This window comes from Melospiza georgiana, chromosome 6, assembly GCF_028018845.1.
Source record: "Melospiza georgiana isolate bMelGeo1 chromosome 6, bMelGeo1.pri, whole genome shotgun sequence".
Taxonomy (NCBI): domain Eukaryota; kingdom Metazoa; phylum Chordata; class Aves; order Passeriformes; family Passerellidae; genus Melospiza; species Melospiza georgiana.
In genome coordinates, this window is record NC_080435.1 from 57,779,630 (window position 1) to 57,796,244 (window position 16,615).

Consider the following 16,615-nt stretch of genomic DNA (forward strand, 5'->3'; position numbering starts at 1 on the left):
CTCCCCTGACATGCCCCACTCCTCCTCTCTGGGAGGAAGGATGGGCTGCTCACAGGGACAGGGTGGTAGGCCATCAGCTTGCAGCGTTCTATGGGATCCAGAGGGTGCTTGGATCCACAGTCCATGCTGTGGCCACACAAAACCATTTTGCTCTTGCACACTGTTGAGCCCTGGCTGCAAAATCCACTGAGGATTTGATCACTTTGATGGAAGTTTTTGCTGTAGTTTTAGTGTCCAGCATAAAGATACTAACTTAAATTTAACATCTATATATGGTACAATCCCCCTTTCACTGCGTTTGCAACACATCCTACCAACATTTCATAGCTCTGGTTCTTGGCCACCCCATAAATTCTTCAAAGCCACAGTATGCAAAACATTAAAATTGAGTGAAAAGTTGTTGTTTTTTTCCTCTGACCTTTTCTGAGACAGTGTTTTCTATTAAATGATGCAGTACTGATCCCCATTTCCAAAGCTCAGAGTATTTCAGTTTTAGAACACATTTGAAATGCGTATTTAGTTTCTTTTTGTTGTTGTCATTGCGTGTGTACCCACAGCTAACAACAAATAAATAAATAAATAATCATGGAGTGAAATCTAATTGAAAAAGTGCCTAGAGTTAAAAACACATTGTTCCCTAGTAGAAAGAAAAAGATATGCATGATTTACCATTCCAGTATACTGGGATTTAATTTTGAGGTTTAAGCAGAATTTTGTATATTTAGATGGTGGAAACTAATGTCTGGTTTTTTTTTTTATTTTTATTTTACTTTAAAAAATAATTTATGCAATAATTTCCAACTTCAGAAAAGATTAATTAGATTAGCAAGTAACCAGCTATTCTTTTTCAGATTCTACAAACATGCAGCTCTGCTATTCTGCTGCTGCTTCAGTGTAGAGAATACTCCACTCTCTTTTCCCTGGTTTAGGAGGTTTTAGGTAGAGTCATTTTGGACTCAGATGATTTCCTGCCCCTGTTAACCTTCCTTTTCCTTTGGTGACAGTGTTCCCTTCATCCTCTTGCATGTTTGGCTCTTGACCCCTGTATAACACAACTTTATCAGCTTCATCCTTCCTGCTGCCTGGCTTATCAGGGATTCATTGAGTGCAAGAGAACTTTGCTCCCTGTTCTTGCTGGAGGTGCAGAGATCTGTTCCCACGCCGTGCATGGCAATTTTGGGAAACATCTGTCTCAGTGCTGTGTCTGGAAGAGTTCAGCTGGATGCAGACACACAGCTTAGACACTTCTTTCATTCTGGAGAGCAGCAGTTTGACAGTGTGGGAACATCTAGGGTGTGAAATGGCAAGAATCAGGTAGTTTGAGAGGACGGATTGGTCCCTCTGCATGTCAGACTAAGTGCTGTTATCAGTTGTGACTCCACTATCAAATTTAATTTCCCTTCTTAGTGTATCAAGAGGATTTGAGAACACAGAGTTTGCAAGGTGCTTGTATCAAGCAATCTGGGCTTTGTTTAATCATGAATGTCTAAGTTAATTCCAAAGTTAAACATCCACCCCTCAAAAATATCTTTCTGGATAAATTTGACAGAGTCTATGTCTTTTGTACAGCCTCAGCTGTCTCCTGAATTGAAATGGTGGTACAAAAATGGCTGGTTCAGAGCCACTGCTCTTGTCCCCTCCTGATCCAGTGGCCTTAGAAGTCCCTGGGAAGGACTCCTGTGACTCACGTTTGGAATAGTTAAATGGATGATGTGTGCCAGATGGAAATTTGGTTCCAAACTTAACACCCAAAAGGGCAGTTTTGGAGTGGGTGGTTTTTCAGTGGAAAGATTTCTGCAGCTGAGATGATTGATGATGAGCAAGCTGAGTGTCCTCAGCTGATGATTGGGATGTGATAAAATACATCAGCCAAAACCCCAAGGGGCTGGATTGGATGGTTGATAACATAAGGAGATATTCTCAATTAGAGAACACAGCCCAGCAGCTGTTACAGACAGTTGGCCCAGTTGAAATGGCAATGGAGTCACAAATGCTCCTCCCAGAAGGTTGGATCTCCAGCATCCAACATGTGCTTTATTCACAGGATAAATAAATCCAAACCGGATTACGTGCCCCATTCACAATTTCTAATCACCTCTCTGTTCCTTGAGTGCTGAAGTTACTTCTGTCAGAGCAGATGCTCATCCTGGAGTAGGAGGGTTTCCAAAGTATTCATTATGGAGCATAAACACAGTTAAAAGAAAAACGAAATTAAAGGCAGCCTGCAATCAATTGAGTTTGGAAAACTGAATTTCTTAATTGCCCAAACGTAATTCAAGGCAGTTAAGTCTTTCACATAACTTCTGTCAAAGATGTTGCTGAATCTGAGGCAGAGCTTAGCATATTAACAATTGTGCATTAATTCTTGGCAATTTTATAAGTATGAAGGTACCAGCTTGACCTAACAGTAGTTAGTGCATATGTGATTGACATACATATATATATATATATATATATATATATATATATATACTCTATACATGAAAAAATCATATATTCATTTAGGATTTGTTTGTGGCTGTTTCCTACAAAGTGCTTTATGGAAGAGGCTTTTGAAGCTTCCAATATTGTTTTTCTATTTTGGAAGATTAGACATGAAATATGAATGTTCAATATATCTCTTGTTTTTTTGACCTAAAGTAAGGGGTCAAACTAAACAGGCTTTAAGATCTACAGTGAAACTTTTAGCAATTAAATTCATTTAATTTAACAATTAAATGAATTGCTATTTGGAAATAATACATTTCCATGTCAGCTAAAATGAAATATTTCTCTTTGTTTTATACATAAGAGATGTGATTGTTACCTGTGCTTAGAGAAAAAAAAAAAAAAAGCACACACTTTCTCCCAGACTTTGAAATAAATGCTGTGTTTTTGTATTATTTGTATAACTGCTAGATTGTCCATGTAACTTAGAGAAGATTAGGTGTGGATGGAGGTCACTCTGTAAACTCTTCTGTTCAAGGGTTGTTTGGGCAGTAAAAAGTGCAGTGTAAGCTGTTTCACTGGGACAAACTTAAACTACTGGGTGTAAAAAAAGGCCCCTCAAGTTTGAATTCCAGGTTTTTAACTACTTCCCTAGCCTTAATCCTGGAAATGAACAGTGACACTTTAATAAAAATAGAATTAATGCATCTCTGTTTGACCAATGCAACAGGATTGTGTCCTAAGAGAAAAACACTGCGCTGTCTTCTCCCTGTTCTGTAAGTTGTGAGCTTTCAAAGTCAAGGTTAACTCAGTAAAATATACTGAATATTTTCAGAATAACTATGAAACTAGTCTGAAGTTCTCTCTTTTTTTGTTGTTTTTTTTTTTAATGTACATATTGTTACTGTGGTGTTAGACCTTCGTTCAGTCGTCCATTGGCCACTGTCCATTGTGTCAGGAATATTGGAAGGGACTTCCCAGTTTATTGGAAAAGTTGGTTGCTCAAAGTGTCTCCCTGTCATAAATCCTAAAGCAAATAAGTAGATATACATTTAGATGGAAATAAGGATGATACTCTGATCTCTGTCTTGTGTAAATGCAAAATGCAGAAATCAAAATGGGAAAATTCCACTTCCCTCTGTGGTATTAGTCATCATGAGAGCTTGAATGCAAATATAGAGCTTCAATTTATTAAGGATTTGGGGATCTGAAACACATTCCAACAGGATTTGAAAAGCATACAAGAACTGTGCCAAACAGATTACATCTAGAAATATCAGATGTGTGTTACCCTTCAAATGCTGGGAAAAGGGAGGGAAGGTGCAGAAGAAGGAGAAACAGAGGTGCAAAAGAGACAAATGTTTTTCTGGTATGGAAAACTCCAGAAACTCCAGTCTTTTACTGTTTGATAATATAATTAGCCAGTGTTTTGACTAGACTGATTTGATAATGATGCATAGAAAAGGGCAATTTAATCTTGGCACAGTAACGAGGAATGTTTGCCTCATTGCTTTCTATGTCTTAATTTCTACTTTAAATTAAATGTCTTCAGCTTCTGAATGTTTTATATTAGAAATCTTCCTTTGCAAACCTTCTATTTTGAGCCACTAGTTAATTTAATATAACAAGTTAGTTATATCATGGGATTGCAGTAGATCAAGAGCATATTTTTGTTCTCTTTCTGCATCTCTAAACTCCCAAACCATTTGTGCATTGAGAAGGACATAGACATTTCTCATCCCTTCTCAGATGTTGCTATTAACTTTCTGATGGTCCTTGTGCTCTTATTCCCTAAATATTTGTATTTTCATTTATTTGTACGTCATCTATCTTGTGTGACAGGAAAAAAACAACACTGCACCAACACTTGCTTTAGGAAAATATCTTTTGATTGGAAAGGAAATTAACCCTAAATGGAAACACACTTGTGGTCTGTGTTTCCCTTGCTCAGGAAGATGATGTGCCCACAGTTGTTTAATTCCATGGTCAGTCACAGAGGCTTCTTGTAAATAAAAACATATCTAGAGTTATGCTTGGAGGATAATTAGAGGTGGAGAGTTTTGTACCGGAGGAAGTTACTCAGCTCCTGTTTGGTGGATGAGAGTAGCAATAGGCAGATTTCTCTGAGTTTCCCACTGTGATTACATTCTGATGTTTCTCTTAAGCATCTCCTAATGTTTAGGGTTCTTAAACTAGGTGGGCCCTCGTTTTGGCCAGAATAAAAATGCTCTGCTTGGATTTAATAGAAGGCTGTTCTCTGGGAAGCTTCAGGAAGGCTCCACAGGGTTGGTATAGTTCCATCTGTGACTCCTCTTCCACTTCCTTTTATCTTCTTGGCGTCAAAAGAGTCTCCAATTTACTTCAAACTGGTGAAGCATTGAACCACTCCTTTTGTAATAAACTTGCTGTTTCCACTTTGGATTCTACAGACCCCTTCTGTTGCTTTGAAAAACCGAGTTTGAACAAAGTAATTTATCCACCTAGTGAGTGCCAAACTCAATTTAGCCTGACGAGGACAAAAGCACTGGAGGGACAGGAGGGTTTGATCTTGTATTCTGTTATCCGGGGCCTGAAAAATTACATAGAAAGATTTTAAGCAGATGCAGGAATTGCTGTATAGCCTTCTGTGCTAAACCAGCAGGGTATTTCAGCTCAAATAATGCTTTTTATTCCTTTCCAGGGAATCAGTAGCCTCTTCAGCTCCTTAAAAGTGGTGCGCCTTCTGCGGCTGGGCCGGGTGGCCAGGAAGCTGGACCATTACCTGGAATATGGTGCTGCTGTGCTGGTGCTCCTGGTGTGTGTCTTTGGGCTGGTGGCCCACTGGCTGGCCTGCATCTGGTACAGCATTGGGGACTACGAGGTGATCGATGAACTGACCAACACCATCAAAACAGACAGCTGGCTCTACCAGCTGGCCCTGAGCATCGGGACCCCATATCGCTACAACACCACGGGCTCGGGCCAGTGGGAGGGAGGGCCCAGCAAAGACTCCTTGTACATATCCTCCCTCTACTTTACCATGACAAGCCTTACAACCATAGGATTTGGGAACATTGCACCCACCACGGATGGGGAGAAGATTTTTTCGGTGGCCATGATGATGGTTGGCTGTAAGTAAAATCTGATTTTCTTGTGTTCTGTGGCCGGTACCATGCTTGTAGAGGACACAGTCTCAAGCTACATCAGGGATGGTATAGGTTGGATATTAGAAAGAAAATTTTCACCAAAAGAATAATGAAGTACTGGAATGCTCTTCCCAGGTAGATGGTAGAATCACCATCTCCGGATGTGTTTAAAAAAAGGCTGGACATGGCACTTGGTGCTATAGTCTGGTTGAGGTGTTAAGGCATAGGTTGGACTTGATAACCTTAGAGGTTTCTTGTGTTCTGTGGCCGGTACCATGCTTGTAGAGGACACAGCCTCAAGCTACGTCAGGGAAGATGGAGGTTGGATACTAGGAAAAAAATTTTCACCAAAATAATAAAGTACTGGAATGCTCTTCCCAGGGAGGTGGGAGAATCACCATCTCTGGATGTGTTTAAAAAAAGGCTGGACATGGCACTTGGTTATATAGTCTGGTTGAGGTATTAGGGTATAGGTTGGACTTGATGATCTTAGAGGTCTCTTCCAACCTCATTATTCTGTGATTCTGTGTGATTCTTATATAGTGCACTTGCTTTAAGCTTTCTTAACATCCTAAAAAACCTGTATTACCTGTAAATAATAATGAAATGAACTTGGAATTCTTGAAAACAAGTATTGAGATTATGTAGTTGCTGTACCTTTTAAATTGCTGGCAAGGCTATGTAGTCTGGGTACATAAGTACATAAGTGTGCCCAGTGTCAAGTTTATACTTGGAAGCTCATCTTTGCACTTTAAAGATGGCTTTTATCATGTTTGTAAGGTATTTGCTAGAATTTGGTTAAAAGTTACAAAGTGTACTTGAATTCAGGTAGTCTGAGTTTTGCTTATAAACTTACACAAGGCTGGAATTGTTTGATGTGGTTTTATCCAATTCTTGAAACATTTAGTGATTCCATAAATTGATTGTTTACTTTATGACACTGCTTTGAGATATAAATCCTGATTTTATCTTCTGAATGTGGTGGCCTTTGTCACCAGCAAAGCTGGGAGGGAAGGAAATGATGAGACAATAGATTGCACCTTTTTTCTGCTTCCTGCTGTTTCACAGCTCTGCTGAAATAGTCCAAAATCAGGAGTGGTAAGGCACAACTCTCATTTCATGGTTACATCACTGCCAAGGTTACATCACCGAGGGCTCTACAGATAACCAGAACTCTTCAAAATATAGTAGAGACAACTTAAAATGTTAATGCTATTTGGAGAATTATTTTTCTATTAAATCAATAACTCGTGGTATTTCTCTGGTGCTTTCTATTTCCTGAGCACCATGCAAACACTAAGCAATTATGTAGCAAGAGAGCAAACAAAACCTTTTGATAATAAGATCTGCATAATCTCTCTGATAATTATCTCAGCTAACACTTTGAGCTCATCTCTGAGAAATACTGAACTATAAAAAGGAAGTTTTCTTGCCACAGTCTTTCTAGATCTTTAGAAGATTAAAGACATTTGTTTGGTGATTTTAAAATGCTTTTTAAAAAGAGAGGTTGCAATTTTAGGACCCTTGCAGCGTGGTGCAATTAAGTTTCTGCATGATGGGTTGATGTGTTGTAAAACATTTCCAGGTCCATAAAAAGCAAATCCCCAAGCCAGAGCACTAGTGAGCTATTGCAGATAGGTCATCAAAAGCCCATAGGAGCTGATGTGCTGTTTATTGACACTGATTTGTGGTATTTACAGAATCTGGGGACTTGGAGAATAAAGTGGATGTAGAACATTTTTATACATTGTAATACTTGCTTCCCTTGTTTTGTTTTGGGTTTTGGTTTTTTTGTTTGTTTGTTTTTTTGGTTGTGGTTGGTTTTTTTTTTTTTTGTTTTTGTTTTGTTTTTGCTGTTGTCCTGTTGAGGAGGATTGGACAGAAAAAGCTAAGTGCTAAATGACTTAGGGCATGATGAGAGCCATAAAAACATGATGAATGCCACTACTATGATTTATGATGACAACAACAAGAACAAAATACGTGCACGGCCTCAGCAGGTGAAAAGGAAGGGGTGATTGTAACCTGCTTTATGTCTGTTCCAGGTGGATTGCTTCCTTGCTTTTTCATCTCTGAAACTCATATTAAAATGGGGAATACAAAGTAGCAGGATCAAAGTTGGCACTGACAGCAGCCTGTGTATGTGGCACTGGCTAACAATTTCCATAAGTGTTACCTACAAAATTACTAAATGTGCACATCAAATTTATAAGTGGCAACTGTGAATTTAGCAGTTGGGAAATTGTGTGTAGGATTATAGGCTTTTAGACAAAGTCAAAAGTAGAATCTAAAATTTAAGAAGTGTGGCAAAAGGACTACTGAGTTGCTTATTGCATCAAAATAATAACACCAAAATAAATGTTCCTTCCCTTGTGGAGTGAAGAGCACTGTGGCAGGCAGGAAAGCTACAGACAGGAGAAATCTTTTTGGTTTATTTTCAAGTAAAATTTACAAGTAAAAGTGCTAAATTATCATCAAATAGTGAATCTTCTGCAACAAAATCAGTGCAGATTTGAAGATTCCTAATCCATGCACATCAATGTAATGAGTGCTCCTGACTGAAATCCAAACCTTGATTGATCTTTTTCCACTGGTTAGAAAATAAACCAGCTTTGGAACAGGTTAATATTCCACTGGTCATGAGCTTAATGTTTGCAATATTTGTGCAGAGAGATCAGACCTGCAGGATTGTATAGACATGCTTTTCAGAGCCAGCTGCTGAAAGCCTGGCACTCTGAGCTCCAAAATAAAACAGGGAGGCACAACAAATAGTCGAGGGAAAATGCAATTTCCCAGGCATTCAGAGTGTCCGCTGAGCTCAGGAGAAGGATTTGGCCTCATGAAAAGGTGCAACTAAGAACTGAGTTATTTTCAAACCAAGATGATTTCGTTTCTCTTTTGAAACAGTGTTTTGAGATAAACATTCAGTAAAATTCAATTACAGTTCAGTCTATAAATATGTCTGGTCCACAAACACGCTCCTGTTACAAGCAGGGAGAGTTTGTGAAATACCTTCGGTAGTTCTCCTGAAGAAGTTTGCTAATACCAATAGCTGATATTGGGAGTGGGATTTTTTCTAACAGACTATGCCAAATAAATGTTTTAAACTTAGCACTGGAATCAGAGATAGTAATTCATCACAACCCCAGCTGCCTACTCATGCAAACTGCAGATAGGAAAGGAAATCTTGCCAGCCTTGTCAGCGAGCTGCAGCTTCTTCTGAAAAGCCCCAAGTTTCCTATTCATGCTGGCAAAGTTATCAGGACCTGGGAGGAGTATTTAGAGAGATTTGCAGATCCTTCGGGGTGGGCAGGATTGCAGGATGGTGTTCTTGTTAAAAATAGGCAGATTCAGATTCTGTAGGTGCTGATGAAGCGCTGCTTGGTGTGGGGCAGGGGCGGGGGAAGCCCTGATGGATGGGGAGCTTTCAGCTGGATTGGCAGCTTGTCACCTGCTTGTTCGCTGAGGACAGATCGAGTGGGATATTCAAGCTGAAATACATCACCTGTCTTGCAGGAAAGAGAGCTTTGAATAACTTAACTTCATCTTGTGGAGCTTGCTTCAGATTTCTTTTTGCCTCACTTGTTTTATCATGGTGTCCAGTGCTGTTCAGCAGTATTTTTTTCCGTTGCTTCTTGACACTTGAAAAGCTAAAAATAGCCAAAAAAGCATCCTATGACAAGGGAGCAAGGTTTTTACAAGGGGTATTGTTTAAATACCTATTGTGTGTTTGCTGCCTAGAGTTGCTGAATATGCATTGAAAATCTGATTTTTGTAGTGCCTTTTGTGTTGATCTGGGTCATTTCATCCCCTCTCTGTGCAGAGCAGAACAAATAGGTAGGTCTGTCAGATCCTTCGAATGCACCAGGAATCATTTATCATTCAGGAAGGGCCTTTGCTGTGAACCCCCCATTATCTTCTGTCAGCTCAGAGCCTCCAAACAAAATCTCAGCCTGTGCTGCTGCGTGTTGCTCTACTTCTGTCCACAAGCAGCTCTAAGGCTCCTGCAGCACAGCCATAGATGCAGAGGTAAAACTGACTGGGTTTGTGTCTTTCACAAAAAAAACCCCCCAAAAACCCCAAAAAACCAACAATAACAACCAAAAGAAAACCCCCCAAAAAATAAAAAAAAAACACCAAGTACCAAAAAAATCCCCAAATCGTATAAAGAAAGAGAACAGAAAGAACTTTAGTGCATACACCACTATCATTGTCTTGCAACTCAGCCCAGCCAGGCCTTTAGCAAGCAGAAAATAAAAGGGAGAAAGCATTTTGGGGAAGGCGGCAGTGTGGTTGGTGAAATAGCTTGAAAAGTTCAGGAGAGATGGGGTTTTTTGAAGGAACAAGTGTGAATGTTCAAACAACAAGAGTACTGTCATATGCTTTCTTCCTTTCTGTACTTTCACAGTGACATCAGCAAGCAGCTTCCAAAGTCATTTTTTGGGCAGGGATAGAGTTAATTTTCTTCCCAGTAGCTGGTACAGTGCTGTGTGTTGGATTTAGAATGGGAATGATGTTGATAGAGCAATGAGGTTTCAGCTGTTGCTGGGCAGTGCTTGCATGAAGTCAAGGACTTTTCAGCTCCTCATTCCCTGCCAGCGACGAGGCTGGGGGGCACAGGAGCCATCAGGGGACACAGCTGGGACAGTGACCCAAACTGGCCAAAGGGACATTGCACACCATATGGCATCATGTTAAACAATAAAACTGGGGGAGCTAGAGGGTGACTGGTCAGCAGGCAGTGAGTAATAGCATTGCACATCACTTGTTTTTTCTATTTTATCATTATTATTATTTTTTCCCACTTCCTTTTCTGTCCTGTGAAGCTGTGCTCATCTCAGCTCATGAGTTTTGCCTTTTTTTCTGATTCTTTCCCCTATTCCAGTGGGGGAGAGGGAGTGAGCAGGTGGCTGGGGGAGTTTTAGCTGCCTTCTAGGTTGAAGCACAGCACCCAGCCTGGGGCTCAGAGGGTCTCTGACACATTTCGTGCTGCTGCTGTAATCTGGAGTAATGGCTTTGGCCCTGTCCATGTGCACCAGTGAAATGGCTCTGTGTGGCACAGAGCAGATTGCAGCATCAGTCTGGCCCCATAAAAACAGCAATTACAGGCGTTTATTTGTCCAGCTGAGTGGAGCTGGCATGCACTTCCAGGCAGTTGGAGAAATCCAGTATATTCCTCTGGTCACTGAAATGCTCTGATGATCTGTGCAGCAAGGGAAGGACAGAATGAGATACTGAAGGCAGGAGTGTCAGTGAACATTGAATAATTCACTGTTTCTCAGGCTGTGAAAAACTCAGAAGAACCTCTTAGTTATCCATTGATACCCAGAACTGCTGAGCAAAGGGTGCTTTGTTGTTCTTCCTTTAGGGAAATACTTTTATCCATATACATAATTGCTTTGGCTTCTATTTACTCCAGTTTTATGGGGAGATGGTTGTGGGAGAGATGATATTTTTCAGTGACTGGTTTTTAATTATGGTGAAGACAGGCCTGGTTTTGCACATTGGTTTTGCATATGAGCAGAAGAATTTGTTGTAGTGATTGTACAGGAAACCTCCTCTGGAAAATGGGAGTAATTTCTAAATTTCTCTTTCCAGGAGTTTCTAGTTTAATGTCTCAAAATGCTAACTTCTTGTTTTCCCCTTAAAATACCCAGGTTCATGATTTTCAACTTTGAAAAGGAGACAGATATAATTGCTGTCACTTGGACCCCAAGTGGAGAGTGTGGATGGGTTCCTCTTGACATCCCAGAATCACAGAATGCTTTGGGTTGGAAAGGACCTTAAAGATCATTCATCACCAACCTCACTGCCATGGGCTGGGACATGTTTCACCAGAAGGTGTCTGCTAGACACATAAATATAGATATCATTGATATCTTAGCTATCTCTATTAAATACATAGATATCCTGCCCTCCTTCTAATTTTATTAAACAGAGAGAATAGAGGACACAGTCTCAAGGTATATCAGGGAAGGTATAGTTTGGATATTAAGAAAAAAATTTTTCACTGAAGAATAATAAAGTACTGGAATGCTCTTCCCAGGGAGGTGGTAGAATCACCATCTCTGGATGTGTTTATAAAAGACTGGACATGGCACTTGGTGCTATAGGCTAGTGGAGGTATGAGGGCATAGGTTGGACTCGATGATCTTAGAGGTCTCTTCCAACCTCATTATTCTGTGATTCTGTGACTTGCTCTTTCCTTTTTAAAACTGGTCAAATGCTCTCATCTGAGCCACCTCTGGCCCTAAACTCTCCTGTATTTGGCAAACAGCACTGAGAGGCTGCTGACTGCTCATGGCACTCCCTTTGCTGCTGCTCAGCTCGTTCAGAGCTGTGATTTGGGGTGCCAGGGGCTGTCAGTCAAGCCTCCATTGATGTGTCAAACCAAATTCATGATTTGAGTGCCTTCTCTCATTGTTCCAGCAGCGTTCAGCAGCTCCCTGCCAATATTTGGTAGTTAGCCACTTGAATGCTGTTTGGATGAATCATGGAAGTTTATCCAGCAAATTTTTTAAGCAGTGGCTGAGCCCACGCGCTGCCACAACAGTGTGGGAATCATTGCAGGGAAGCGCTTGTCTAGCAGCCTCCCAGACAAGCAATCCCAGGAGCCCATAGGATTTAATTTTTGATCCTGGGGAAAGTGTGCAAGATAGCACCTTCCAGCAAAAATCACTGCCAGCACCGTTGATTGAATTGTATTTTTCCTAGCAACAGATAGTAATACGAGAAGGTTTTACACCTGTAGGAATTCATAGGCTGGAGTGTTTAGCTCTGGTTGAAATCCAGGTCTGCCCCTAAGGGTGTCCTACAAGAGCCAGTTCTGTGGAAGGGCAGTTTCTCTTGCTTTCTTTCCTTCTTTTCCTTCCTTTTCCAGAGGTCGGGGATGTGGGAGAGATGTGGTTCTGCATCAAGGCACAGCAGAAGGATTTGACCTCTTCACCAGCAGAGGACTGGTGCCATTTTTGTGCTGTTCCTAAAGTTTCTTAAAATTGGGGCCAGTGAGGGGAATGTCTCTTCCTCTTAATTTTTTCTTAGAACCACAAAATAATAAAATATTTTGGGCTGGAAGGGACCTTAAAGATCATCTGGGTGCAAACCCCTGGCATGGGCAGGGACACTTTCTACCAGGTTGCTCAGGGTCCCATCCCTGGCCTTGAACACTTCCAGGAATGTCACATCCACAATTTCACTGTGCAACCTGTTCTGCTACAAACAGATGTAATCCTCAAGCAATGAGAAAGTTCTTCAACATCCAAATCAGGAGAGAGTAAAACTGTACATTCACATTTACCCATTAGTGCAAAAAGAAGAAAGTGGCACAGAAAGTTACAAGAAGTTGCCTTGCAAGGGAAAATTTCCCCTCTTGAGTGCTATTGAAAAAGCATTTTGACACTTTTGGATTGCTGAACCATAGCCCAAGTGCTATTAGCTCTACAAAGAAAGGATATCAGGGTCTTTCTGTGATATCTTTTAGTGGTTACCAATCTTACTTATGTCTCACAGCTGGGGCAGATGAAGTATTTTGAGCCAGGTTATTGGTGTCAGTGCAGCAGTTGAACTTGGCAATCTCAATATTCTCTGAGCAGCTGCGTGGAAAAGCCTTAAGAGTATAATCACATCCCAATAGCCTACAGTAAAAAAAAAATCAAATTACTCTTGGAGAGTAAAAGATGTAGCACCATCCACTTTTTAATGGAACTTGAGTGTAAGAGTGAGATTGTAAAATCATCCTTTAAGTTGGAAAAGAGTTGTAATGTCATTGAGCCAAACAATTACTGTGGGGTAAGCTGCCAAGCCCACCACTAAACCATGTCCTCAAGTACACATCTACATGTCTTTTAAATATCTCTAGGGATGGTGATTCTACCACTGCCCTGGGCAGCCTGTTCTGGTGCTTGACACCCTTTCTGTGAAGAAACTGTTCCTAATATCCAATCTAAACCTCTCCTGGTGCAACTTGAGGCTGTTTCCTCTTGTCCTGTCACTTGCTACCTGGAGAAGATGCCAGCACCCTCTGGCTACACCCTCCTTTCAGGGACTTGTAGAGAGCAATGAGATCCCTCCCATCTTTCTTTTCTCCTGGCTAAACACCCCCAGCTCCCTCCGCTGCTCCTCATCAGATTTGTGCCCCAGACCCTTCCCCAGCTCTGTTTCCCCTCTCAGGACAGGCTCCATCATCTGGTTGTATCCACCAGATTGGGGCCATATGTGCTTTGTTTTGCTGTAATTCTGTCAGAGCAGGAGATTTTTAGATATTCAGGTTCTAGTTTATAGCAAAAACGTGTCTTTATATAAAGAGCTTTAAAACTGTAAAACAGCCTCCTTGGGAAGCTTTATGGGATTTTTTTTTCCTCAAGGTTATAGCTAGCATGTGTTTATATAAGGTTTACTTTTATTGTCATTGGCTTGATGTGTTTAAAGGAAATTATGGTATCAAGAGAGATAGGACAGTGAGTGGGAGAGGTAACAATGAAGAGGGAAATGTTATTTCATGCTACTGAGCAATATTATTTAAAACAACTGAAAATTGTTATTGAATAAATGATTCGTAAATGTTGGAAATGAACCTTTATGCTCACACACAGCGTGCAAGCAATCACCTGAGATAGTCCCAGAGGGATTATCAAGTAGCTCTGGATTACTCAAAACAACTGTATCTCTCAGGAAACAGAAAGTTTTAATTAGCCTAGCTAGATCAGCAAATATATCTGACTGGCTAAAACACAGCACAGCTCAGTTTTATAGCATATTGTGCTAGAGGGATAAACAAATCTGAGATAAAAGATAACCCCCAGGGTGTCACACTGCTTGGATGGAAGGGGCTTGGCAGCCCCTTTGTGTTTGCCTGTTCAGAAGTTTCAGAGAGCCAGGTGAGTGATCTGAGTCTGTGTCTGCAGAGATCTTTGGTTAATTTTGTGTACCCAGGAGATAATACCTCTGTGTGGCTGGCATTTAAAAGGGAGAGTTACCCAAGTAAGTCAGGCCAGTGAACAGGTAGGTCCTGCCTGAAAAACAGGTATTTTCTCTTGAATCTCATTAATATTGGCCCAGTTTTGCTTGCAGATAAGTGCTGTGTTTTATCAACTCAAGTGGAAGTTAGGATGGGCAGTTCCGTGAGGAGACAAGTTTTAACAAGTGTCCTGTTGCAGAAAATTTGAATCATACCACTGAATCAGGCCTTAAAATACCATTTTTCATGTCCAGCAATAGATTTCCATGCTTAAATTTTGTGAGGCTGACTTTCAGAACTGAAAATCTGTGTGACATTGTCACACATCCAGAGATGCTGACAGAGCTGGGGGATTTTGTGTTGTTTCTGTAAAATATACAAAAAGCCCCAGTTTCTGGGAGGTTTCATTATCACAGTACTGCCTGTGGTGCTGAAACACGTTTGGTGGTACTGGGGGATGTCAGATAATTGGATGAAAGATGACAGATACCAGTTCTTGGTTTCTAGTTGCTTTCTTTCTGTAGGTCTGAACTGGTGCAATGTCATATTCCTCTTGAACATTCTGAGCACTGAGGACTCAGCCTATGTAAATCTCATCCTTCTTCTTTCCTGTGGCTTTTTCTGCAAGAACTTTGGTAGAACCAGGAAAAACAAGCATATTCTAGTATGGCTGTGGGTTCCTCCTTAAAGAGCTTTACTCCTTTCCCCCTTCCATTTTGGAGGAAGGACAGGAGAGCATCCAAACTGGCATCTCTCCCCTGGGTACCTGCTGTGCATCCCTGCAAGTGCTGAGTCAAATCCAGTTGTGTTTCAGTAGGAATATTTTGGTCATGAATGATTAAGGCTAATTTTCTTCCACTGGCCAGCAGCCAGAGTGGATTTGTCAAGAGGAGTTCATGGCAAATTAATCTGATTTCTCTCTTTGACAAGATAACTGCCTAGAGAATAAAAGGAATTGAGTAGATACAATATATCTGAACTTTTTAGAAGTCTTTCTGACAGTTTTTTACTTAGTGGCCTTACAGCAAATGTGTGAAAGATGATCTCAACACAGTCATAACAAAGTTGGTGATAACTGATTGAACAATCTCTCTCAAAATATAATCAAGGGCTTTGCTGTCAAACTTGGAGGGAATTGCCAGCGAGATTTTTGCCCTGCGTGTGATTCTGCTCAACACTTTCATTATCAGAGATGAGTGACAGAACAGAGAGAGCACATTGGGAGAGTTCTGGGAAGGGTTGCAAGCAGTTCAGATGACAGCATCAGAATCCATAATCATCCCAATCAATTGGAAAGGCGTCCCCAAACCAGCGAGGTGAATGTCAAGAGAGGGAAATGCAGTGCACCACGTGCAAAGAGGGCAAAGCAAATGCACAAGCACAGTCTAGCACAGTCTATGGAATAACTGGGTCTGCTGCTGTGAGGCTGGAGAGGATTTTGGAGGATATTGGAGGAGAAAAGGGATAGGTGACTGCAGACTGAATGTAGCAACACAGCAGTGGCGTGAAACCTGTAAATTTCACTCTGGAAACTATCAGGAGCAGTGCTACAAACAAGGCGAAAAGGTATTTATTCTGCTGGGACTAGGACTGGGTAGACACCTTTTTCCTTTCTTTTTTAGAAAGAAAACAGCACTTTAAGGGAGCTGTAGACCAGCTGGAGGGAGAGGAGATCATAAAAATGTGTTACAAGGCAGGATCTCAGGGGAACAGTTGGAAGAACTGACTTTGGTTTAAGCTGATGGAAGCTTAAGGGGAGCACGAAGATTGACTTCTACCATGGAAAGAATGTGCTTGAAAGGGAAAAAAAAATTGATCTTGTGTGTTTCCTGAAGGGCAGTCAGGTCACTTAGGAGGGAATGAAAGACTGATGTTGGAAACAGGAATTTCCAACACCCATCCACCAAAAATTTTACAGCTTGGGCAGAACTTTGCAGATCATGGGCAGAGCAAACACCAGATTTGGTAGACTCCAGTTCACTGATGAGCATTGCTACAGGTAATCCTTGCTCCTCCCTCAGGATTGCAGTCCCTTGAGGTCCCTCCCAAGCCCACAAATCTCTGATGCTCTAGAGTAAGGCACAGCTACAAATCCCTGTTTTGTCTC

At 41.0% G+C, this 16,615-nt stretch overlaps 1 protein-coding gene across 1 annotated transcript in view; it reads left to right on the plus strand.

Moving 5' to 3' along the window:
* Positions 1–16,615, plus strand: part of KCNH5 (potassium voltage-gated channel subfamily H member 5) — a 158,139-nt gene that overhangs the window by 53,288 nt on the left and 88,236 nt on the right. Inside the window, exon 7 of the mRNA XM_058025628.1 lies at positions 5,108–5,537. Within this exon, the coding sequence (XP_057881611.1) occupies positions 5,108–5,537 (430 nt within the window). The remainder of the gene's footprint in view (positions 1–5,107; positions 5,538–16,615) is intronic.